Source organism: Notechis scutatus, chromosome 4 (genome assembly GCF_049901735.1).
Source record: "Notechis scutatus isolate UNSWTSFEM ecotype Mainland chromosome 4, rNotScu1.2, whole genome shotgun sequence".
NCBI classification, from domain to species: domain Eukaryota; kingdom Metazoa; phylum Chordata; class Lepidosauria; order Squamata; family Elapidae; genus Notechis; species Notechis scutatus.
The window spans coordinates 149433435-149458173 of NC_142012.1; the positions used below are offsets into that span (position 1 = coordinate 149433435).

Consider the following 24739-nt stretch of genomic DNA (forward strand, 5'->3'; position numbering starts at 1 on the left):
CAAATCTTACAACTTTTCTACCTCATCACCTATATCAACGATTAGATAATCAATTTCTATAAAATATTTTATTAATGGTTTAACTGATTTATTGTTTTTAATTGATTAATGTGATTAGAGTGTTTAGTGCAAATAGTGTGATTACTGACTAGTTTAAAAGATCAAAATTCATGTAATTTAATTGAATAGCAAAATCATTGATCTAGTGAATTTAAATGAACAGTGTGGTTAATGATTAGTGTAATTAATTGATTAATGATTAGAGTAATTAACTATTCAGGCTGATTGTTGCTCAGGAATATTATCTGACTTGAGAGATTACTGCAATTGATTGTTTGATATAATATTGGCTATATAGATTACCCAAAATTGTTCCTCTAATTAATTCAATCAACGTACTATTTTAACAATCCTACCATGCCAAAAGAAAATCCTACGTCAAACCACAACCTAAAGAGAAGATGATCCCCACCAATGAACCACAAGACTCCTGCACATGCCTTAAATGCTACAAAAATCTAAAGGATAATGAAAACTCCATCAAATGTTCTCTGTGTAAAAAATACACTCATCATGACTGCTTGGGATTACCTGAGCAGATGATTCAATACCTAAAATCATCCAATGAGTTTCCACATATCTGCAAATCATGCAGACCCAAACTGGATCTGTCTGAAAGAGTTGATACCATTGAAACCATTGAAACATCCCCTACCATCGAAACCATTACAACATCCCTCAACATCATAGTAGCATCCCTGGACGCCGTAAAAGAAAGAATATCCAACCTTGAAAAAAAGGACACAACGCAAAAACCTGAACATCCAATAGCTACAAACCACATCTCTACCAATCAACCACAATCCAATCCACAACCCAATCCACAAATAAACACAACCCAGACAAATATTGATATCCCAATTCTCATCAGAGAAGCCGTTGAGCGTGAACGGAAACGTCCAAACGCCATCTTATTTGGTCTAGAAGACATCAATGTCAATGATGACATCACAACTGTCCGAAACATCATCAGAAATTATCAAGCATCAACCATCTCCGCTGATGAAATACTTGACATTTCCCGCATTGACCGAGAGCTCAAAAATAGAGATGGCTCTGTGGCCCCACGCTTGTGCAGGGTCATTTGCAAAAATGAATCAAGCAAACGTAAATTCATTTATACTATAAACTCACTCGCCAAAACCAACACCATCCATAAGAACCTCCGTTGCCGCCCTGACCTAACCATACAGCAACGTGCCCGCTCCCGTGCACTCCGCATCGAACTCAAAAACCGTCTAGACAATGGAGAGAAGGACCTGTACATTGACTACCATGCTGACTGTATCAAAAGTAAACCACTCAACCCAATACTCAGCTTTTACCCTCAACCACAACCCTACCTCAACCCATCCACCATCACCCAAGACTAGGCACGCACGCCCCCAACTACCTCAATTCCAACTACTGCCGGCCTTAAATGCAAACTACTCAATGCAAGAAGCCTCGTGAATAAAATACCTGAATTTCTCTTCCTCCTAAATATGGCTAACTTCGACATTATATTTGTCTGTGAAACATGGCTCAATGCATCTCTCCCGACTCCATTACCACAGTAAGAGACTATCATGTTTACAGATCAGATCGTGAAAATCGTCGAGGAGGTGGAGTTGCTATATTCTATAAAAATCCTTACATCTAAAAATATCCAAGTTACCCAGGAGTTTGCCCTTCCTGAAACCATCATCTGTGAACTATCCTCAAATATCACAATTCGATTCTTACTATGTTACAGAGCACCTGATTATGACATCGAACATGTAAACAAGCTAAATACATTACTAACATGGGCTGCATCCTGCCCATACCCTTTTATCCTTCTTGGTGATTTCAATCTACCTCATATTAACTGGACCCTAAATGATTGTACAACTGAAATCATACACACAACCTTCTACAATGCTATTACAAATCTGGGACTGGAACAACTAGTAACCAACAACACTAGACTAAACAACTGCCTCGATCTCATCTTCTGCAACAGTTTGAACCTAATCTACGGAATACAATCTAAAGAACCCTTTTCCAGTAGTGACCACAATATGATCGACTTTTGTCTCAACATACATCCACACAAAAATCACCACAATGATGTAATCCCCTATTGTAACTTCAAAAAGGCAACTATGATCTTATAGACAACGATCTCTCATCCCTTGATTGGCAATCTCTATTCACTGGATGCAATACCGTTGAAGACCATTATAACATATTTTTACTTGAAGTCAAAAGAGTCATCAAACTATATGTACCAACAACAACTCCCAAAACAAAACAAAAAAGCAGATTACCCATATCAATAAGGAAACTTCAATCCAAAAAGAGATCACTCTGGCGGAAAAACAAATCTGGTCACGTTGCCAATTTCAAAAACCGATACAAAAATCTATGCCACCAGATAAAGACCGAATGCACCAATTATCACATTAAACAAGAGGAAAACCTTCTAAGCACCAATTCCACCCGCGCTTTTTACAATTTTGTAAACAACAAACTAAAAGACTCAAGGTCCATCCCTCCCTTGATAGGACCTGATGGTAAAGACTGCAACGACGACACCATTAAAGCCAACATCTTTAACACATTCTTCGGCTCAGTATTTGTAAACAGCAATGGATCATGCCCAATATTTCCTAGCCGTACCACAGATAACAACAATGATCTAATACATATCGATTTCACAGAAGACAATGTTGAAAAAGCAATACGCAACCTAAAACCATCTCTATCTATTGGACCGGATGGAATATGTGCCTACTTCTTAAGAAAGCTATCCACTGCCATAGCCAAACCTCTAAGCATAATCTTTGAAAAATCTTTCAGAACCAGCTCCTTGCCTAACCTATGGTCACAAGCCACAGTCATCCCCATCTTCAAAAAGGGAGACCCAAGCCTAGTTGAAAATTACAGGCCAATCTCCTTATGCTGCGTCACCTGTAAAGTCATGGAATCAATTATTAACCAATCCATCATCCTTCACTTAGAGACAAATAACCTACTCTCCAATAAACAATTTGGTTTCAGAAAAAAACTATCCTGTAATCTGCAACTCTTACACTGCAAAAACATATGGACGACACAACTCGACCAGGGCAAAACAATAGACGCAATCTACATAGACTTCTGTAAAGCCTTTGATTCAGTGGTACACGACAAACTACTCCTAAAAATAAAATCCTATGGTATCTCTGGACAACTGAATAACTGGATAGAAGCATTCCTGTCAAACAGACAACAAATGGTCAAAATCGGGAGCGTCCTATCAAATCCAGTACCTGTCAATAGTGGTGTTCCCCAAGGCAGTGTTCTAGGACCAACTCTCTTCATACTCTACATAAATGACCTCTGTGATCATATTAAGAGCAATTGCGTTCTCTTCGCTGATGATGTAAAGCTGTTCAATACCACAGACAATACTGCTACCCTACAAAAGATCTTGACTATGTATCCGAATGGTCAAACAAATGGCAACTTCAAATCTCAACAAATAAATGCTCTGTCTTACATATTGGCAAAAAAAATCAGAAAATAAAATACAAGCTGAATAGTCAAGATCTTGTTGATGACCCAAGCTCTGTAAAGGACCTTGGAATACTCACCTCTAATGATCTAAGTGCTAGAGCACACTGCAACTACATAGCCAAAAAGGCATTAAGAGTTGTTAACCTAATCCTACGTAGCTTTTTCTCTGGTAATATCACACTACTAACCAGAGCATACAAAACATTTGCTAGACCAATACTCGAATACAGTTCATCAGTCTGGAACCCACACTACGTATCTGATATTAGCACAATTGAGAAAGTCCAGAAATATTTCACAAGAAGAGTTCTCCACTCCTCTACTCGCTGTAGAATACCTTATGCCACCAGACTTGAAATTCTAGAACTAGAAAACCTTGAATTACGCCGTCTTCGTTCTGACTTAAGCATGGTATACAAAATCATACATTGCAATGTCCTACCTGTCAATGAATACTTCAGCTTCAACCATAACAACACAAGAGCACACAATAGATACAAACTCAAAGTAAACCGCACCAAACTTGATTGCAGGAAATACGACTTCAGCAATAGAGTGGTCAATGTCTGGAATACTCTACCCGACTCTGTAGTTTCTTCCCCAAACCCCAAAAACTTTAACCTTAGACTGTCTACTATTGACCTCACCCCTTTCCTAAGAGGTCTGTAGGGGGCGTGCATAAGCGCACCAACGTGCCTACCGTCCCTGTCCTATTGTTTCTCTTATTCTTTTATTTTTCTTATATGTAACCATTTCATGTATTCACAACTATGTATACATTTATACTTATTATCTTGTAAACAATTGGCAAATCAAATCAAATAAATAAATAAATAAATAAATAAAGGTAAAGTCACTCTTAATTTGAACAAGGAAAGGAGAATATTTAAAACAAACAAACAAAAACTGATCCAAATATTTTTGAAGCATCAGCAGAAAGAACCTAAGCACCAGTGACAAGTGTCCAAATAGAAGAAAGATTATGAAGAGACAGAAAATCCTGTCAGAAAGCTGTTGATATTCTACTGAAAGTATTTCTATTTATTATAATTGCATTAGAACATTCACTATAATAGTTAAAATATGTTATATTATTATAAATGTCAAAGGAAAGGCAGCAAGAATGAAAGGAAAAACAACAGAATTAATTTCCTACATATGTGTTAGATTTTAGCAACATTTTAATTAAATATGACTGTACAAAAAGTGACAATATCTTCTGGTGAGTGCAGATATTGTACAACAGAGTGTAAATCAGATTTTGTCTTCTGAAGGAATCTGAATATGCAAGAGAAGTATTTTTGTATATTTTTTGACTAAAAGGAGAAAATATATAGGCTAATACAGAAAGTTTCACGGAAATGTGAAAGTGAAGATTGTTTTCTGAATGCAAAAAAGAGTAGAATTGACACTGCTGTTGATACTCATTGAAGATGTGGAGTATAAGCTGCCATAGTCTCCCAAGATAAGGGTTCACCTCAAGAAGAGTAGAGCAGAGAAAAGACATTCTATGAGGCTCCTTACAAGGAATAGAACTTCCAAATGAGCAACAAGGCTGCTTCTATTTAAGCCACCCCAGGGGCAACAATTGTTCATTAACCCAGACTCCTTGTGTCTTGATTCCCAATTTTAAATGTCATGACTTTGACTTTGGTCCTGGATTGGTTGATGATTGTTCTACAATGTTTGAACTCTTGGACTTCACTTGACCTCTCTTGTGCCCAGTGTTTCAGACTGGAATTCTTTAAGGTGAATTTGCTAAGTATTTTGGGAAATGTTGTTTTGCTCTGTTTGCACTTTCTTTTGAATTGTTTATTTACTTCAAAAACCTATCAGTAAAATTTGCAATCACCTTTCTATGTGCTTGTGTGTGCTTGGCCTGGGACAGACAATGTGAGGATTACATTTTAAAATGAACATATGAAGAGCAGTGAGTGGGTAAATGGAAAGAAAAACAGGGAGAAAGTCATAGGTGGATGAGAAGATTGGGACGAAAAGCTTGAAGAATTAAAGATAGTACTGTATATGAAATTTTGTATAGATATTGTTCAAGGACAGAAAGGTATAGTGAATAATGTTGGTGTAAACAATTTTTATTGTTGTTTCTTTTCTCTTATCTTTGTTAATGATTTCTTATTCTTTTTCTGTTTTCTGCTGAAAATTGTTTACCTTGAAAGGAAATAGCCTTATTAGTATACTTTACATATCTTACTAAAGTTCTTCTTGCACAACTGTATATGGCAATTTGCAGTTCCAAAGCTCTTGTTACCTACAGATTTATAGCAATATTTCTCCACTGATAATCTCAAGAACTGTTGAATACATTTTCAAAGGTCAATATGGTCAACACATCTGGAATGTGCTAAACTGGAGAATGTTGGCATACAATTTAAGTGTAAATTAGAGAAGATTAGGAAGACAAAAATAGGATATAAATTCAATAAACCAGGGAAACAGATGAAGACTGACTCTTATTTTCTTATGTCAGAGATAACATCAAACATGAGTAACAGATTTACAGCCTCAATAAATATAATATTGCAGAAGCCAGTAACAAGATAGGCTCCTCCCAAACTCTTCAAAGTTTCCGAAGTCATTATCCAAAGCAAGGAAGTATCATAGATAACCTTCTCAAACAAGTCTCAGTTTAGCACCTTTCAGATGTATTCCCCATAACTATATTAGTCAGCTTTTCCATGAGGTGTGCTTTTGTCTGCAACAAGCCTTTTATCTTCGAATCCTCCAGCCTTTCTATATCAACAGGGCATCCAGAAATACAGTAGTTGTTGCAGCAACTACTGCTTCAGTGTTGCAGAAAAAAGCTACTCCTAAAAATTCATCAGAATATCCATACATGGAATAGACTCTAACATCGAGCAAATTCCTGTGGCAGACTCATCACTTCCAAACTGTCAGAGTTTCTAAGGAAAGTTAGTCTGACTCATCAACAGGATAGTGACAAATGGTCATGACCTTGCAAATAAGAACCATAAAAACTTATGAACCAAATGCAGTAAATCTGCCAGCCATGCCATAAAACACCTTTAATGGGAGAAATTTCAATCTATAAACACAAAACTAATTAATATGAGAAAAAAACCTAGCAGATATCAAAACACCAGTTCTGATATATCCAGTGCTTGTAGTAATGCAGAAATCAATCACCAACTTAATATGTCTATCCCATTGAACTGCTATCTCTCTTTTTATTCAAGGATCAGAAAGCTGTCAATATACTACAGTACTCTGATTTCATCTATTACATTTTAAAATTATGCAAGTAAAAAGTTGTTGGACTCAATTTTATGTACAGTAGAACCAATAGTACAATCCTAAATAATTGGATAAATATGTCTTGGTCCATCAACAAGCAAGTTACTTTCTAAAATGGATTGGAATGTGGTTTCAAAGTACCACTTTGAATGCAGGTAATCCTCGACTTACAACAGTTTGTTTAGTGACTGTTCAAAGTTACAACAGAACTGAACTATGACCTTTTTTCACATTTATGATCTTTATAGCATCCCCATGATCACATGATCAAAATTCAACTACTTGGCAACTGGTTTATATTTATGACTGCATCCAAAGATCCTGTGATCATTTTTTCAACCTTGTGACAAGCAACGTTAATGGGGAAGCAAGATTCACTTAACAATTGGGATACTAACTTATCAACTTAGTAACTGAGGCAAGAAAGGTCATAAAATGGGGCAAAACTCACTTAACAAATATCTCATTTGGCAACAGAAATTTTGTGCTCAATTTGTGATCATAAGTTGAGAACTACCTGTAATTCCATGTCAGAAAAGATCTTGGTTGTCATGACTCTTCCCAGAATTGCCCATACCTATGCTCCCTTCCTTACTCAAGCCATCCATTTTTACATCAAATTATCTCTCATTATCTCTCACAGCAAATGATTGTATACCATTGAGAATTTTTTAAATTACTTGGATCTTTATGCTGTAATTTATTGGCCTACTTAATGAGAAGAGACAGGACTATATTAAATCTTCTTAAGAACAGATTTCCACAAGGATATTGGCCTCCATATTTTCCACTTGCTTTTTCATTTGCCCTTTCTTTGCCTTCACTATAGTATATAATGAACTAAATCTGTAGTAGTCTCTACATGCTCCTCCTTGATGTTTCTGATTGTCTAGAAAGGTATTTGCATCCCTCTCATTGTCAATTCCATTTATATATTCATCTTGCCTTTCCCCCTATTTTCTTGCTCTATCTCCAATTAATCTCTAATCTATTATGGCATGGGATTTTTTTTCTTGGTAGACCAGACTTAGATATATATGATAATTAATAGTTTCTTTGGTAAACTCTGGTTGGCTAGAAGAGGTATACAGTATTCTCTCCAATATTGTTGAAGTCACCGTTTGAGAAGCTTTGGCCCTCTTATCCTGTTGACTGAGGAGAACAGAAGTATAATTAACAAATAAGATGATCCTTATTTGTTTGTTTGGTTGTTTTCTGTGCTCTGTTTTCTCTGTTTGGAACATTGTTAAGCTATTTGCTTCTGCTTGCTTCCTATATTATTACATATTATTCAGTACAAGGATCAAAAGCTCAGAACATATAACCTAGTCAGTGAAATGCATTTGTGCATTCTTAATTGATCCATCATTGATCATTATCAGAAAGGACATCCATGAATAATGTTCATTAAACGGTTTAATCTATTGTTAGCAATATATAGTTTGCAGTTAGTAATCTGTAGTTAGTTATTTGTAGTTAGTAGCTGTCATTTCCACACATTTATGATATTGTGGTGTGGTGGCAGCAAATATGTTGTGGTGAAGCAATTCAGCGTTGCACAAAAGAGCTTGTAGTTATTTTTTCCAGTGGTGTGATCTTTTAGTTGGGAATGTGAGGGGTTGAGTTTGTGTATCAAAACTGAAAGGTATGTTCTGTACCACTGAGCAATGAAGTGTCATATCCTCAGAATTTCAATTAAGTCATCTTTCACTCTGGATTATTCTCATATTTTTCCAAGCAGCAGCTCCTTTATTTGAAGAGCCTCTCTTATGATTGCTCATGAACCTATATTCCATTAATCTCACAATAGCACATTCCTGTTTTGTAAATAAAATTGGTCTATTGTTATTTTATTAAGGATATATTTCTTCAATACTTTTTTCTTGCCTTTGACAAGGCTTTTTTGGAGATTTTGCAAGTAATATGTGATGGGTAACAGCACACAATTCCATCTTTAGAGATTGACTCTTGGCTCTTAAAAGAGTTTCATAAGCTTCAAGCCTAGCTCACTACAAAGGCAAGTTAAACAACTATTCCTTTTTTATAAGTTCAAATCTTCTTGGCAGGACTTCTTAACCATTTCTATTTGCAAATGCCAAAAATTGTCAAATAAACTTTGCAAATTACTACAGTATCTCTTTTGCAACTATCCTTAATTAAGCTGTTCCTTTCCTTTTTCTAGCAGAGGTATCAAAACTACATGGTCATCCTTTTAAATATGAATTTTTATTAGGTTCTCTTCTTCAAGAAACATTCAATCTTTATCTGGTTCAAAATATGCCATCAGCTTTTCCTCAATGCACCAGGCTTTCCTGCAATGAAAAAAGTGATGAAGGTAGGAGTTCAAAGCAGCATCTAAGGTCTCTCAGGCATAGAGGGATAGATAAGGGAGTTTAGAACCCCTTCCTTATATCGATGTGTATTTAGTGAAACAAAAGCTAGTATGTTAAGTCCCCCCACCCTTTTTGTCGATCCATCTGTTTGTAGGTGACTTGATGACGACAACCCCTGGGTGGAGCCTAATAGGTTTAAAAATGCCCGCCAAAATTTGGATGTGAACTGAACACCCCTATCTGAGATAATCCATTGGGGAACTCCATGAAGGCGATAAATGCATATTAGAAACATCTTTGCCAATGCCTTGGCAGTTGGGATCTTTTGGCATGGAATAAAGTGAACCTGTTTGGAAAAAAGATCAGTTACAACCCAAATGACAGTATTTCCAGCACTTTTGGGAAGCTCCACTAAGTGTCCTGCTATTTTGGAGTCGTGGCAGCATTTCATGAGGTCCGTTCTCTGGCTTGCAGGGACATAAAGTTTGTTTTCTACCCAAGCCAGTCCATCTTTGAGTAAACAAGTATTTTTTTTAGCCTGGAGCCAGTCATCCTTAAGTAGTGCCTCCTGAAATATTGACGTCATTGTGTCTTCATCAGGGATGATTTTTTTTTCCTCTTGTGCCCAGGTGATTACTTTGGCTGATAGTTGGGTCAGTTGGATCATCGGTTTTACAACCTCAATCTTTTTGCTGTTGTATTGGGGTTTTCTGGACAGTGCATCTGCTAAGAAGTTCTTTCTCCCAGGAAAATATTTGAGAGTGAAATTAAACCATTTAAAGTATTGAGCATACTTTGCTTGTTTTTCGGAGAGTTTCCATGGATTTCTTAGGGCTTCCAGATTTTTGTGATCAGTCCATACTTCAAAGGCGATTTGGTTTCCTTCCAGGAAATGTCTCCACATGAGCATTGCCCACTGCACAGCATATGCCTCTTTCTCCCATATGGCCCATCTTTGCTCGATTTCCGTCAGTTTCTTGGATGTATAAACGCATGGTTGTAATTGTCCACTTTCATTCTTTTGGAGGACGACTGCTCCAACTGCAACATCACTAGCGTCTGCTTGGATGACAAAAGGTTGTTTGGGATCTGAGTGCTTAAGGACAAGTTCTGCTGAGAATAGACGTTTGAGTTTCTCGAATGCTGCTTGGCATTCCATTGTCCAGATAAGGGGTTGCCTTGGTTTGGGTTTCTGCCCCCCTTCATTTTTAGCAAGTTCGTGATAGGGAGGGCAATATTTGCAAAAGCTGGAATGAATTGGCGATAAAGATTCACAATGCCCAGGAAGCTTTGCAGTTGTTTGCGGGTGTGCAGTGGGTCCCAGTCCATTACAGCTTTTACTTTCTGTGGGTCCATCTCTATTCCCTCACAGGATATTCTATACCCCAAGTAGCCAATTTTTTCTTGGTGGAATTCACATTTAGATAGTTTTGCATATAGTTTAGTGTTTAAGAGTTTCTTGAGGACTGCACGGAGTAGCTTGATGTGTTCTTCCATCGTTTCTGTGTAGATTAAAATATCATCAAGATACACTAAAACTCCTTTATACAAAAATTCATGAAGGGTTTCGTTGATCAATTGCATAAACACAGCAGGCGCTCCTTGCAGTCCAAAAGGGAGCACTTTAAATTGGAAGCATCCCAATGGGGTGTTAAATGCTGTCTTCCACTCATCCCCTTCCATTATTCTGATGTGGTAATATGCCTCTCGTAGGTCTAACTTTGAAAAAAAAATTCCTTTCAAGAGGTGGGTTAACATGTCCTTCATGAGGGGGAGTGGGTACATATTCTCTATGCTAACCATGCACACGCACACGTATATATATATACAGCTTCTCATGTAAAAAACTCATACCACTTCTTGGAAATGATCAAAGATCTACACGTGGAGCAAGAAGATCTGCTTGTAAGTTTTGACGTGGTTTCACTATTCACTCAAGTCCCGATAAAAGAGACCCTTGAAATCATCAAAAATAAATACCAGCCAGCTAAACACCTCATGGAACTAACAGAACACTGCTTAACCAACACATATTTCATATACAAAGGACAAAGATACAAACAAATAGAAGGAGCTCCCATGGGATCACCACTGTCACCTGTCATTGCAAACCTGTTCATGGAAGAATTCGAATCCAGAGCCCTGGCCAATGCCATCCTCAAACCCAAACTATGGTTAAGATACATCGATGACACATTCGTGATTTGGCCCCATGGACAAGAAAACCTAAACAATTTCCTAACACACCTAAACAGCGCACACCCCAAAATCAAGTTCACCATGGAAACAGAAACAAACAAACAACTACCATTCCTAGATGTACTAATCTACAAAAAAACAGATGGCACACTAGGACACACCATATACCAGAAGAAAACCCACACCAACCGCTACCTCAACGCCCAATCCCACCACCACCCAGCACAGATAAACTCCGTGGCTAAAACACTAATTACCAGAACCAAACGCCTGGCAGACAAGACACACATTAAGACTGAACTATGCACCCTGACTAAAGTACTGACAGCCAACGGCTTCCACAAAAGCAAAATCACCAGCTTGATCCACAAAAACACACTGAAACATAATAGAGACCCAGAAGATGAACAGACCTATGGAACAGCTGTCCTGCCCTACATAAGAGGTACTACAGACAAAATTAGTAAGGTACTACACAGACATCACATCAGGACTGCCTTCAAAACAGACAGAAAAATAGCAGCCATCCTTAGCAACCCCAAAGATAAAATTGACCTGGAAAACCAAGGCATATACGAAGTCCCTGTGCATCATGCCGGCCACATACATTGGACAGACCAATAGAAGAATAAGCACCCGCCTGGATGAACACAAAAATGCAGTCAAAAAGCTGGAACACACTTCCTCACTAGTCCAACACATGGAAGCCACAGGTCATAGCATCAACTTCAATGGCACCAAAACCCTGGCCACTATAGAAAACCTAATCACAGAATCATCAGAGAAGCCATAGAGATTGAAAAAGACCAGAAAGCATGAATAGAAGAGATGATTCCACCAGGCTGTCAATCATTTGGAAGCCTGCACTCACAAAAAAAAATCTCCACACCACAAGCCAGGCAAACACCTGGGCACAAACAGATCCCCCTGATACCTCCAGCTCAAACACATCCCAACCAGGCACCCAGATGAAACCCAGCTTCCTAACTAATGATAGCCGTCCATTTACCCGAAGCCAAGCTGCACTAAAGGCCTCCATTAAAGCAACACAATGCTGCCAGCCAATCAAGATACAAAAAGAGCCAAAAACAGACAGAAGATATTAGAGACACCAATCAAGCAGAACACAGCAAACTCGAGACCAATAAACACAGACCAAGACTCCCAACCAATCAGGATGAAGAAAAACCATTCTGGCACAGCAATAGGCTGCCCCAAATTCAAATCTGAAACCACTGTAAAAGTCTGACTCACAGACGGACACAATACAGAAGCCTGATGATGGCAGATGAGATTCTGCTGAAACGTTGCTACAACTTTAAAAGAACAACTACAATGACGTGGAAAATACCGAACCAAGCCGAACACCATACATGTAAGTACCCAAAACTTAAGAAAACATATATATATATATATATATATATATATATATATATATATATATATATATATATATATATATATATATATATATATATATCAGGACAAAACAATAGACACAATCTACATAGACTTCTGTAAAGCCTTTGATTCAGTGGTACACAACAAACTACTCCTAAAACTAAAATCTTACGGTATGTCTGGATACCTGCATAACTGGATAGAAGCATTCCTGTCAAACAGACAACAAATGGTCAAAATTGGGAGCATCCTATCAAATTCTGTACCCCCAAGGCAGTGTTCTAGGACCAACACTTTTCATACTCTGTATAAATGACCTCTGTGATCATATCAAGAGCAACTGCGTTCTCTTTGCTGATGATGTAAAGCTATTCAACACTACAGACAATACTGCTATCCTTCAAAAAGACCTTGACTATGTATCAGAATGGTCAAACAAATGGCAACTTCAAATCTCAACAAATAAATGCTCTGTCCTACATACTGGCAAAAAAAATATCAGAAAATAAAATACAGGCTGAATAGTCAAGACCTTGTTGATGATCCAAACTCTGTCAAGGATCTTGGAGTACTCATCTCAAATGACCTAAGTGCTAGAGCCCACTGTAACTACATAGCCAAAAAGGCGTTAAGAGTCATTAACCTAATCCTACGTAGCTTTTTCTCTGGTAATATTACACTAATAACTAGAACATACAAAACATTTGCTAGACCAATACTCGAATACAGCTCATCAGTCTGGAAACCACATTACGTATCTGATATTAACACAGTTGAGAAAGTCCAGAAATATTTCACAAGAAGAGTTCTCCATTCCTCTACTCGATGCAAAATACCTTATGCCACCAGACTTGAAATTCTAGACATAGAAAACCTAGAACTATGCCGCTTTTGGTCCGATCTAAGTATAGTATATAAAATCATACATTGCAATGTCCTACCTGTCAATGAATACTTCAACTTCAACCATAACAACACAAGAGCAAACAATAGATGCAAACTCAAGGTTAATCGCATCAAAATTGATTGTAGGAAATACGACCTCAGCAACAGAGTGGTCAATTTCTGGAATACTTTACCTGACTCTGTGGTTTCTTCCCCAAACCCCAAAAACTTTAACCTTAGACTGTCTACTATTGACCTCACCCCTTTCCTAAGAGGTCTGTATGGGGCATGCATAAGCACACCAACGTGTCTACCATCCCTGTCCTATTGTTTCTTTTGTTTTTTTTATTTTTCTTATATGTATCCATGTATTCATAACTATGTTTTTACTTATACTTATTATCTTGTAAGCAATTGACAAAAATAAATAAATACATAAATAAAATATATAAGTTTAAGCTGAAGGTTAAAATGTATTGAAGGTATATTTTTTTCAGAGGTGGAAATCTACTCTATTGTTGTATAAGTCTGCATACCTAATGTATGCAGTATAATATACATGATGGATCCAATGGATCCAAACACATACAGAACTTAAGCGGTTTGTTTTTTCCTTTTGTTCCTGTTTCTAGCAACACCTAATATCCCCAAATTCTCTTCTTAATGTTAGCTCTCTCCCCTCTCTCCCCTCCCTCCCTCCCTCTCTCCTTCCTTCCTTCCTTCCTTCCTTCCTTCCTTCCTTCCTTCCTTCCCCCATTTTAGTTATACCTGACTTAAGCAACAAACTTTCAACCTTTGTAACATGTGTTAAAATAACATACCAGAAGAATGTTAATGATCAACATCCTAATACACCATAAAAGTCTGTTGGCATAAGATCCTTGCAGTATGACTTGGGCATATAGACAAATACACTCTATTGTCACAGACATTTTTCAATGTTTAAAATGAAGATTCAAAATGAAAAGTACTCATGGGAACTTATTTGTCAAGCCTATATATTATTATCTCTCATGGTTCCCAATATTTGCTTCAGAAGAATATGAGTGGGATATTATAAGTGAGCTAATATTCTGGTTGTGAGTTCTCTTATGCATTTACTTTGTCATCCAGAGAACAAAATATTATATTTTTTCCTATTGCATTGCCTTTGCATTGACTCAGATTATTACTGTTATTTTTCATATTCTTAGGTATCAAGCAGTAAGGTGGACAATCAACTAATTATTAAAGTATACACTCAGAAAGGTACCATGATACATTAAAATACCTAGGTAGATGAAAACATATTGTCCCAGAAATGAAATAATCATAATATGATACCAGTGAATCAGACATTTTCTTTTCTCTGGTGATGATAGTGAAGAAATGCCTATTTGATTATCTTAATGTGCAGAGAATTTTGCATGATAGAAAGCACACATTTTAATATCTGGATTTCTAGCTACCTGTTCCATATTCTAAGGAACTGCTCTTATTTAGATTAAGAAATAAGATTGTTCCATTTTTGGAGGGCAAGGCCAGCCAGGCTACTGAGTACAGTGAAGAGCAAGCATTTCACCAAGGATGGTTTCATGCTGCAAACTTTTAGAAAACAGTTCATAGCCCTGTAAGACAACAAACCAGTATGTTTTTTAAATGCACAAAATCTTTACTGGAACTAAAGCTTTACCTATGCATTAGATTACAGAAGACTGTGAATGAATATTTGTCTATGAGAGAACAGTTGTACTCCGCCAGCCATCCCTATCTATATCAGAACCAACAGCACAGACATCTATGAAGGTATTTTGCTTTTCAAGAATTGGACAGATCATAGCAGAACAAATCTGTACACAATATTTTATTGCAACATACACTTTCCTCAACAATAAGCTATTGCACTGGGTCAATTCCACCCTTCTAATCTTTGCAGGATGATGTTTTCACATGCATGTGTCTTTAATACTCAGTCCTTTTACATTTTGTTTAAAAATATTCAGTTCAAACAAAAGTCTCACAGTCTATAAAGTAGCATATATAACACTTACCTTTTCTTAAAAGTTCTTCCATTAGTTAGAGTGTAGTGCTGATTTGGTGTGGTTGCTTCTTTTCTGGTTGCTGCTGAACTCTTGACAATGTTCCAAGCTCTAGGCAGGGCTCCCATCAGGATATGACGCTCATTGTTTGTAATCCTGGCAGCTGAATGAAAGTCTTTTTGCCTGCTTACAACATCTGCCAATCTCCAGATGTCACTTCCATTTGTCTATCTGTATGTTGGTGGTTTATCATATTTCCAAACACCCCTCTCCATTCTGTCTTAGCATTTGCTTTTTCTAAGCCAAGAGCCCAAGTGAGTTGGGGCTGTCTCTGAACATCAGGACATCCTTGAAACCCCCAGGATGAAGCTCAAGTATCACAGTCATCTGAAACACTCAAAGTTGGGTTAGACTTCTGCATCACTGCACGACAGAGAATATATGCATCTGTCATTCAGAGATGGTAACATATCTAGTTCTGCAAATGTTAATGTCATTTCAATGTGCCTTGTCTTCACCTGGGTCAACCAATCAGCATGCAGGATTTCCATACAACACATAGTTAAGATTTGGGAGTTATGCATGTTGGCCTTTCTGCAATCTACATTTACCCTTATACCTGCTTGCAGCATAGGTGTGCATCAATGCCTATGGGCCATTGTGAACAAGCCTAAATTAAGCTTCACTTGGATGCCTGTGAATAAATGTATGTGGAAAACATTTCTGCCTGACTGCAGCTACCTTTCCTAAATGCGGATAACATTCTCAAATTCTCTCCTTCAGAAAATCATGATCCTATTTCTCAAGTGTCAAATATTTATTTAGTTATTTAAATACATTGGCTGCCCAACTCCAGTGAACTCTGGTCAGGATACAGAACTAAAACAAACACATACATAAAAACAATAAGACATATTAAATCAAATTCAAAAAGAAATCTAAAGTTCTCTTTAAAATTTTGGTATGTGCTCAAGACCATGGAAATCCACAGCTTTGTTTTGCTATTTTAATTCAATTTGAAACTTGCATATGAGCAGTTTGTTATGTGTTGGATAATTATATCCTGGTCACAGATTTACTATTATATCTGACTTCTTCAATCTTCTTGTGCCAACAATATAAGCAATTTGATTTCTGTGTGCCCAGTCTGGTGCTGTTCATGTATACAAGCATAATTTTGTCAGTTTGAAGATTGTTTTAGCAATGAAGAAGTCAATGGATTGAAAGAAACTTAGAAGCCTTTCCCTTGTTTCATTTCTCTCTGACTATTCTATTTTCCTCCATAAATAATTCCAGTATTGATATTTTAGTCCATAAGCACAAGCAAATCATCTCATTTCACATTTTTATTGATTTCATATTGGACGTGATTTCATATTGGGCATCCATTTCTTCTACATCAATGAATTCAAAGTTATATTATTTTGTCACTGACTTCTTTGTACGCAAGTACTTGCTTTGTTATTGTCTTTGCTTCCTGACTATGAAAGCAACACATTTCTTCTTTGCTTTTCAGCTCTAAATCATAAAAGGTATAGTTTTCTGATTAGAAGTATCCAATTCCATTCTATTCTAGCTCTCTGATATCTAATATATTCCATTTTTCTTTAGTAAACATAAAAACTCAGTATCTGCATGAACAGTGTATTGTCTGAGTTGATTCTGAACAACAACAACAACAACAATAATAATAATATTTTAGCATTAATAATAATCACATAATAATAATATTTGCTTATCCATACAAATAAACCATCATTGTATAGTTAATTATTCTCTTAAATTTTTAAGTTTCTAACTTCTGTTTCTGTTAGCTAACCATTGGCAAAACGAATCCCATGTCAAAAAATATTCTGTTTCTTCCTTCTCCTTTATTTCAAGTGTTAATCTATCCACCTTTGTGTAATTCTGTTTTTGCAATTTCAAATTTTCTGCATGTCAGCCATCAGAACTAGGTAACCCAAAATATTCAATTTAAGCTTTTCATAAACACCACTATTACTCCTAAAGATTTCCAGCTTTTTTCTCATATATATTGAGTGCCATCTGACCTAAGGGAACCATTGTCTTAGTCACTTTATTTTGTCTATCCATGTGGTTTTATTGGTAAAATAAAACTATTACTATTTCCTTATATCATATATGAAATGAAGCCTTTCTAGCTGTATATAGTTTGTTTGAAAAATAACTTCTTTTAAGATTGATAAAGAGGATATTCTGATTATTATCTCAGACAATTTTATGTTACTATCCTTCCATTTTAATATTTACATCACAATGCTAATTGTGTTCACTTCCTTCTTTTCTAGTAATGTGTTTTATTTCTTTACTTGTGAATGTAGTTAATGCAGCATATAATTATAGGAACAGCACTTGGAATTCAAATGATAATTCCTAGAATTGTGATGATTTAAATTGAATGATTGGGAAGACATTCATTTTCTTTTTCTTGGGGTAAGACCAGCAAGTTTTGAAAATAATAGGTGTTATTGGACTGTTACCAGAAGTATTATGAGAGAGAGAGAGCCCATCTGGCATTTCTTGTACAAGTAAGAAAATGAAGACAGTGTTTTCAAAAGTAACAACCCTAGTACATCATACAGCACGAAGCTGGCACAACTTGATGCCATTACTGAGTTACAAAATATGAATTCTTATAAAAGCAGAATCAAATATCAGCTTAAGCAAAACAATCAGCTGAACACTCTCAGAGCAGCTTCTAAATGCCAATATGAGAAGCACATCCATGGAGAACAAAGTATTTGGCTGTCTAAAGACATTAGAGAGTAACATAAGAAGACCAGAATGTCTGGGTGTGGTAAGAAACATCCAAAGCCTGCACTAACTGCCAGAATCTCCAAGACTAAAAAAGCTGGCTTGCAGTTTTTTGTGTCCCAAATTTAGTGGTACCTAAGAAAGGGCCATTATGCTGAAAGAATAAGTGTAGGAGTCTCAGTGTCCTGGCCTCCATCTTGGAAAATCTGACTGTATTTGCTGGGAATGCTGCTCATCAGAACAAGAAGAAGCGGATTGGACCACACCATATCCAGCTGGCAATAAGGAATGATGAAGAGTTGAACAAGTTGTTTACAAATGTGACCATTCCTGAAGGAGGAGTTCTCCCCAACATCCATGCCCTTCTTCTTCCTAAGAAAACAGCACAGTTAAAAGAAGCCAAAGGGGATGGTCAGTCGCAGGAATTCTGAAACGTTCTACATTCTACATCTTATCTTGCAAGAACAGACTCTTGTTAAAAGGGAAAGACTGAAATTGGTTCTGTTTGTAGCAGTTTCCACTGGTTATCCCCCAATTATATATGGGCCACACAGTCCTCAAAAGATGAACAATGTCCACCTAGCTCTAATATAAGTGGCTTTTAGTCCTGAATGGGTTGGAGAATTAGTGGCACATACTATTTCCATACAGACTAAGTATTAGTGATCATCATTTATAGTGTTGTATGAATCTTGTTGCAGAAAGCATTGAGGATGTCTTATGTTAACCTGGCTATCCTCAGGTTGGCACTCTTCAGATATGTGTGTGACGCTAATAGATAGAACTGGTAGTTATACCAGTAGAATCCCATCCCTGGTTTTTTCCTGTTTTTTTCAACAGTAAGTAAAATGATTGGTATTGGCAAAACCATTTTGATGTTCATCAAGGTTTTGCCCCCAGATAGGCACTTTAAAATTACTTACTTGCAATAAAGATTATGATTGTGAAATAGAACTGTAGTTATATTCTTCCTTGCATTTATAGTCTTAGTTTTTATGATGTGGGGAATTATTTAGCTTTTACTTCATGTACCTTTAGATGAGTTCCTCATCTCAGACATGTTTGTCATTGAATTGATAAAAATTCTTCTTTATTGTTAGTTTAATCTAATACAAACCCTTTCTATAATGACTTCATAATTAAAAATGTACCTCACTTGCAAAAATAAATAAAAAATAAAAAAGAAGCACATCCATGGTTTTCTACTCTTTTGAAGAAACAAGCTAATGATTATAGAAATCTTAAATATAAGTGTAAAAACTATTTTTTTCAATATTATTTCCCTACAAAATTTGGGAAAACAAAAAGAATATTCCATCTCATACAGTATGTATTATATGGCTGTGCCCATTGCCATTCTTGCTGCCAAAAATGTACCCTTCTGCTCTTCCCCATCACTAAAAGATTGCTAAACTAGAAAATGATTTTCTGCAGAATAGCCTGAGAAAGTTCCAGTGTTGCATTAAAGGCATAATGGATAAGACACTTTTTGCTGTAGTGAGTGAGAATGGATAAATTCACAGAGGCCATAAAAAGGTCTTTTAAAGTGTTGCTGAAAAGATGTGAGATTTAATTGGGATAACTTTTTGTCATGCAATGCTATTATTAGCTGGGAAACAGCTCAGTTATGACTAGCCTTTCTGCTAATAGACCATTTTGGAAGCAACATAGCATATTGCTGCAGAATCAATGCTGCAAAATTTCTCATTTGTTTTTGCAATTCTGTATTTCCAGGTTTATGACAGGAATTATAGATTTTAGAGGAATAGAATCTGTTTTACAATTTATTTTACCTGCAAGAATAGTGGTGAAGATTTTTGACAACACAGTCTTCCCAGACAGGGGCTTGGATTAGGAGACCAAGCAATCCCAAACTGTACGGGGGAGGAGGAAGAGGTTCAGGGAAGCCCCACCCCAGAAACTTTCAGGATATATCTAGTACAGGAGTGTCACTCACGTTCCTTGGGCTGGACGAGTCATACCCTGGCCACGCCCATCCCCATTTTAGTGAAGGGAGAAAAGTTGTGGATATGTCATGTGACAACAATGTGTCATCATGAGTTTGACACCCCTGACCTAGTAGGTAAGAAAGTTATAGCCTTTCTCTGGCAAAATTCTTGCCATAAAGTATTTACAAAGAAAGGAATAAACTTGATGGGGTATTCTATTTCTGGGCTTGGTCTTGATGAATAGTGAAGTCATGCAATGGGAGCTTTTGATTAGTTATTTAAAACATTCCCACATCAGCTTCCTTTTTTATGTTGAGAATGGGCACCATGAAATCATCAATCTGGACTCCTCGGATAAAAGGAAAGAATTGTGGTTTTTGGTCAATATCCCACCCCTGGAATGAAGATTATATATATATTCTTCTATAGAAGAATAAGTACCCGCCTGGATGAACACAAAAATGCAGTGAAAAAGCTGGAACACACTTCCTCACTAGTCCAACACATGGAAGCCACAGGTCATAGCATCAACTTCAATGGCACCAAAACCCTAGCCACTATAGAAAACCCTATAGAACCCTGTACAGAAGCCTGATGATGGCAGATGAGATTCTGCCGAAACATTGCTACAACTTTAAAAGCACAACTACAATGACATGGGAAAATACCCGAACAAAGCTGAATGCCATACATGTAAGTACCCGCGAAAACTTAAGAATATATATATATATATATATATATATATATATATATATATATATATATATATATATATATATATATATATATATATATATATATATATATATATATATATATATATATATATATATATATATATATGTGTTTTCTGAGGTTCTCGGTATTTATGTGGATCTTTGGTTATGTTTCTCCGTAAGATTCAAAGTACTTTGAATCTTACGCGGGAGAAACCCGAATAACCAAAGATCCATATATATATATATATATATATATATATATATGTTTTCTTAAGTTTTCGCGGTACTTACATGTATGGTGTTCGGCTTGGTTGGTATTTTCCCACGCATTGTAGTTGTTCTTTTAAAGTTGTAGCAACGTTTCAGCAGAATCTCATCTGCCATCATCAGGCTTCTGTATTGTGTCCGTCTGTGAGTCAGACTTTTACAGTGGTTTCAGATTTGAATTTGGGGCAGCCTATTGCTGTGCCAGAATGGTTTTTTCTTCATCCTGATTGGTTGGGAGTCTTGGTCTGTGTTTATTGGTCTCGGAGTTTGCTGTGTTCTGCTTGATTGGTGTCTCTAATATCTTCTGTCTGTTTTTGGCTCTTTTTGTATCTTGATTGGCTGGCAGCATTGTGTTGCTTTAATGGAGGCCTTTAGTGCAGCTTGGCTTCGGGTAAATGGACGGCTATCATTAACACACCTAAACAGCGCACACCCCAAAATCAAGTTCACCATGGAAACAGAAACAAACAAACAACTACCATTCCTAGATGTACTAATCTACAAAAAAACAGATGGCACACTAGGACACACCATATACCAGAAGAAAACCCACACCAACCGCTACCTCAACGCCCAATCCCACCACCACCCAGCACAGATAAACTCCGTGGCTAAAACACTAATTACCAGAACCAAACGCCTGGCAGACAAGACACACATTAAGACTGAACTATGCACCCTGACTAAAGTACTGACAGCCAACGGCTTCCACAAAAGCAAAATCACCAGCTTGATCCACAAAAACACACTGAAACATAATAGAGACCCAGAAGATGAACAGACCTATGGAACAGCTGTCCTGCCCTACATAAGAGGTACTACAGACAAAATTAGTAAGGTACTACACAGACATCACATCAGGACTGCCTTCAAAACAGACAGAAAAATAGCAGCCATCCTTAGCAACCCCAAAGATAAAATTGACCTGGAAAACCAAGGCATATACGAAGTCCCCTGTGCATCATGCCCGGCCACATACATTGGACAGACCAATAGAAGAATAAGCACCCGCCTGGATGAACACAAAAATGCAGTCAAAAAGCTGGAACACACTTCCTCACTAGTCCAACACATGGAAGCCACAGGTCATAGCATCAACTTCAATGGCACCAAAAACCTGGCCACTATAGAAAACCCTAATCACAGAATCATCAGAGAAGCCATAGAGATTGAAAAAGACCAGAAAGCATGAATAGAAGAGATGATTCCACCAGGCTGTCAATCATTTGGAAGCCTGCACTCACAAACAAAAAAATCTCCACACCACAAGCCAGGCAAACACCTGGGCACAAACAGATCCCCCCTGATACCTCCAGCTCAAACACATCCCAACCAGGCACCCAGATGAAACCCAGCTTCCTAACTAATGATAGCCGTCCATTTACCCGAAGCCAAGCTGCACTAAAGGCCTCCATTAAAGCAACACAATGCTGCCAGCCAATCAAGATACAAAAAAGAGCCAAAAAACAGACAGAAGATATTAGAGACACCAATCAAGCAGAACACAGCAAACTCCGAGACCAATAAACACAGACCAAGACTCCCAACCAATCAGGATGAAGAAAAAAACCATTCTGGCACAGCAATAGGCTGCCCCAAATTCAAATCTGAAACCACTGTAAAAGTCTGACTCACAGACGGACACAATACAGAAGCCTGATGATGGCAGATGAGATTCTGCTGAAACGTTGCTACAACTTTAAAAGAACAACTACAATGACGTGGGAAAATACAAACCAAACCAACACCATAACACAAAACTTAAGAAAACATATATATATATATATATATATATATATATATATATATATATATATATATATATATATATATATATATATATATATATATGAGAGAGAGAGTATGTACACTACACACACACACACACACACACACACACACACAAATCTGTATCTATACCTTACTCTTGGCCAACCTATCATCTGTCTCTCTTTATGTCCTCAACACCACCCACAGATTAATGATCTGATAAAAAGACTAAACAAACCAATATGATTACCATAAAAAATCTATTACATGGCTCATTACATTTAACTTCCTTATAAGATTTACACACAGACCCACATACACACACATATATACAGTACACACACACACACACACACACAGAGAGAGAGAGAGAGAGAGAGAGAGAGAGAGAGAGAATATATACCACCCCCACTGTTTTGAAATTTCAGTCTTTTGTTTCTTATTCTGATTAAAATTATATGGTACAAGAAGATATTAGACTTTACAGCCTGACAGAAGGAAATATATACATTTTAATATCTTTATTAAATTTATATCTGTTAAAATAAAATAAAAATATTATAATAAATTTGCATAACAAATGTCATGCCCCTGTCAGAATCTGATTCCAAGGGGGAGGCCGAGCAGCTGATAGGGAGTGGGAGTATGGCTCTAGTGGCTGTGGAGGAGACTGGGGAAGTGCAGAGGCTGGCTGGGCAGAGCAGGGGGGAGGTAGAGCAAGGCAGACGGAATTCAGAGGAAGATCCAGGCCCACCCCTCTTTATCCCGGGGCACGCAGGGAGGAACAGAGAAGAGAGCAACATGAGTTGCATGGCTTACAGGGGAGGAAAGGGCCCTGATTCCCTTCATTAGCTGCAGCTGGGAACACAATGTTTAAAAAGGGAGTTTGCGCAAAAGCAAATTGTGAGTTATCTTTTATGGTTGGGGCTTAGTTGGATTTCTGGTGTCTTCCCAATTGTGTGTATTTTGCTGACCTTTGAAGTCTTTGAAATTCCTTATCCTTCCCTGTCCAGTTAATTACTGCAGCATGGTTTGTTTGGATTTTTATTTACAGTTTGTATGTACTTTGTTTTCAGACTGAATTTCCTCACTTAAAGACTGTTCTTGGGAGAGTTTTTTCTCTAGTTGAAGGTAACCTGGACATTGAGGGAAAAGTTGGAGGTATTAAAGGGACATTTCTTTCTTATTTGACTGTGTTGTCTTTGTGCCACGCCCCAGGTCATCACACTCAGATTACCAGCTATCTGCAAGGAATATAAATCCTTCCATTCCCCACTCTCATGTCAAAGCTGAAGAAGGTTCTTGGATTAGAAGCAAAACATCTTCAAAAGAAAAACAAGAAAGTCCAGTTGCCTCCTGAAAAACCACCTTTGGAACATACCTTCAAATTGCACCATAGTGATAAAAATGCTATCTTTAGTTATACAGATTGGCAGCTGCAGATTTTCTCAAAAACAAGTGGGACATTCTGCCCCCTTTCTGTATCAATGCCCGTAACAATTTTTTAATTAATTAATTTTATTTGATTTATTTGATTTGTCAATCGCATACAAGATAATAGGTTTAAG

General features: G+C 37.1%; 1 protein-coding gene and 1 pseudogene across 1 annotated transcript in view; one reads left to right on the plus strand and one right to left on the minus strand.

The window, feature by feature from the left end:
• BCHE (butyrylcholinesterase) overlaps nt 1-15784 on the minus strand; it is a 188705-nt gene extending 172921 nt beyond the window's left edge. Inside the window, exon 1 of the mRNA XM_087965276.1 lies at nt 15704-15784. Within this exon, the coding sequence (XP_087821402.1) occupies nt 15704-15725 (22 nt within the window). The 5' untranslated portion in view covers nt 15726-15784. The remainder of the gene's footprint in view (nt 1-15703) is intronic.
• Nucleotides 15785-18496: 2712 nt separating this feature from the next.
• LOC113430976 (histone H2A type 1-like) lies at nt 18497-18902 on the plus strand (annotated as a pseudogene).
• Nucleotides 18903-24739: the final 5837 nt, after the last annotated feature.